Genomic DNA, 2,068 nt, shown 5'->3' on the forward strand with positions numbered 1-2,068 from the left:
TTTCTGCTTAACTTCTGCTTAACTTATGCTTACTGAAAGCTTCCGTGGCTCAGTCGGCAGAGCGAACGGCTGTTAACCGTTAGGTCCTTGGTTCGATCCCAAGCGGAAGCGTCTTTTTTACTATTATTATTAACCTTTATGCTACTATTATTATTATTATCATCTTATTCACTTATTATTATATTATTATATTATATTATTATGTTCTTTTTTTATTCCCTTATTCCCTTATTCTTTCTCTTTAGTAGATATATTCTTATATTTCTATTTCTATTTATTATACTTATACATGTATATATGTATATATCTTTTTATACTTCCTTAGTATTTTACTTAGTATTTTACTTCCTATATCCTTATTAGATGTACCTACTTTATACTATTACCTATATGCTATTCTTATCCCTTTATACTATACTATTCTATTCCTCTTATACTATTCTTATCCCTTTATACCTTTATATTCTTATACTTTTATACTTTTATACTTTTATACCTATAACCATTTATACCTTTATACCTTTATACCTTTATACCTTTATACTTTATACTATTTCCTCTTATACCACCTATTCTTATTATAAAAATACGCCCCCCGTGGGGCTCGAACCCACGACCGCGCGGTTAAGAGCCGCGCGCTCTACCGACTGAGCTAGGAAGGCTCACAGATTATTAGTATTCTTGACTTCTAGACTATGACTATATTTATATATATTTTTATATTTATTTAAATTTTATTTTATTATTTATGTTTATTTTATATATGTAATAGACTTATTATATTTATTCCTTTTTATTTCTATATTTCTTTATATATTATATATTACTTATTACTTATTACTTATTACTTATTTTATACCTATTATATATAGACTATCTTTACTATACCTTATTCTTATTTTTTACTTTTTACTTTTTACTTTTTATTTCTTCTATGTATATATATATATTATATATGTACTTATGTACTTCTTATTCTTTTATGTATATATGTACTTATGTATATATTTATATATTTATATATGTATATATTTATATATGTATATATGTATATATGTACCCTCTTATTATGTTTATCCTATTATTACCCTTCTTATTACTCCTTATAACTTTATCCTATTATTACCTATTCAACTTATGCTTATCATATTTACTTTATCATATCTACTTTATTATTTCTACTTTATCATTTCTGCTTATCATATCTACTTTATCATTTCTGCTTATCATATCTACTTTAACATTTCTGCTTAACTTCTGCTTAACTTATGCTTACTGAAAGCTTCCGTGGCTCAGTCGGCAGAGCGAACGGCTGTTAACCGTTAGGTCCTTGGTTCGATCCCAAGCGGAAGCGTCTTTTTTACTATTATTATTAACCTTTATGCTACTATTATTATTATTATCATCTTATTCACTTATTATTATATTATTATATTATATTATTATGTTCTTTTTTTATTCCCTTATTCCCTTATTCTTTCTCTTTAGTAGATATATTCTTATATTTCTATTTCTATTTATTATACTTATACATGTATATATGTATATATCTTTTTATACTTCCTTAGTATTTTACTTAGTATTTTACTTCCTATATCCTTATTAGATGTACCTACTTTATACTATTACCTATATGCTATTCTTATCCCTTTATACTATACTATTCTATTCCTCTTATACTATTCTTATCCCTTTATACCTTTATATTCTTATACTTTTATACTTTTATACTTTTATACCTATAACCATTTATACCTTTATACCTTTATACCTTTATACCTTTATACTTTATACTATTTCCTCTTATACCACCTATTCTTATTATAAAAATACGCCCCCCGTGGGGCTCGAACCCACGACCGCGCGGTTAAGAGCCGCGCGCTCTACCGACTGAGCTAGGAAGGCTCACAGATTATTAGTATTCTTGACTTCTAGACTATGACTATATTTATATATATTTTTATATTTATTTAAATTTTATTTTATTATTTATGTTTATTTTATATATGTAATGACTTATTATATTTATTCCTTTTTATTTCTATATTTCTTTATATATTATATATTA

The 2,068-nt window shown here is 25.4% G+C and overlaps 1 protein-coding gene across 1 annotated transcript, besides 11 other annotated features; it reads left to right on the forward strand.

The window, feature by feature from the left end:
* Positions 1–117: 117 nt before the first annotated feature.
* Positions 118–203: a microsatellite.
* A 1-nt stretch (position 204) lies between these two features.
* Positions 205–347: a microsatellite.
* Positions 246–316: a microsatellite.
* Positions 348–702: 355 nt separating the features above from the next.
* Positions 703–854: a microsatellite.
* Positions 716–902: a microsatellite.
* A 31-nt stretch (positions 903–933) lies between these two features.
* Positions 934–1,059: a microsatellite.
* Positions 1,060–1,360: 301 nt separating this feature from the next.
* Positions 1,361–1,446: a microsatellite.
* Positions 1,445–1,827, forward strand: EDI_027770 (uncharacterized protein; the record flags this gene model as incomplete). The annotated part of the gene is made up of 2 exons (XM_001740866.1): positions 1,445–1,542; positions 1,569–1,827. The coding sequence occupies 2 exons, from the start codon at positions 1,445–1,447 to the stop codon at positions 1,825–1,827; spliced, it is 357 nt and encodes a 118-aa protein (XP_001740918.1).
* Positions 1,448–1,590: a microsatellite.
* Positions 1,489–1,559: a microsatellite.
* A 118-nt stretch (positions 1,828–1,945) lies between the features above and the next one.
* Positions 1,946–2,068: part of a microsatellite that runs on past the window's edge.
* Positions 1,959–2,068: part of a microsatellite that runs on past the window's edge.

The sequence above is a fragment of the Entamoeba dispar genome, genomic scaffold, assembly GCF_000209125.1.
Source record: "Entamoeba dispar SAW760 scf_1105229463279 genomic scaffold, whole genome shotgun sequence".
In the NCBI taxonomy this organism is placed as follows: Eukaryota; Evosea; order Mastigamoebida; family Endamoebidae; genus Entamoeba; species Entamoeba dispar.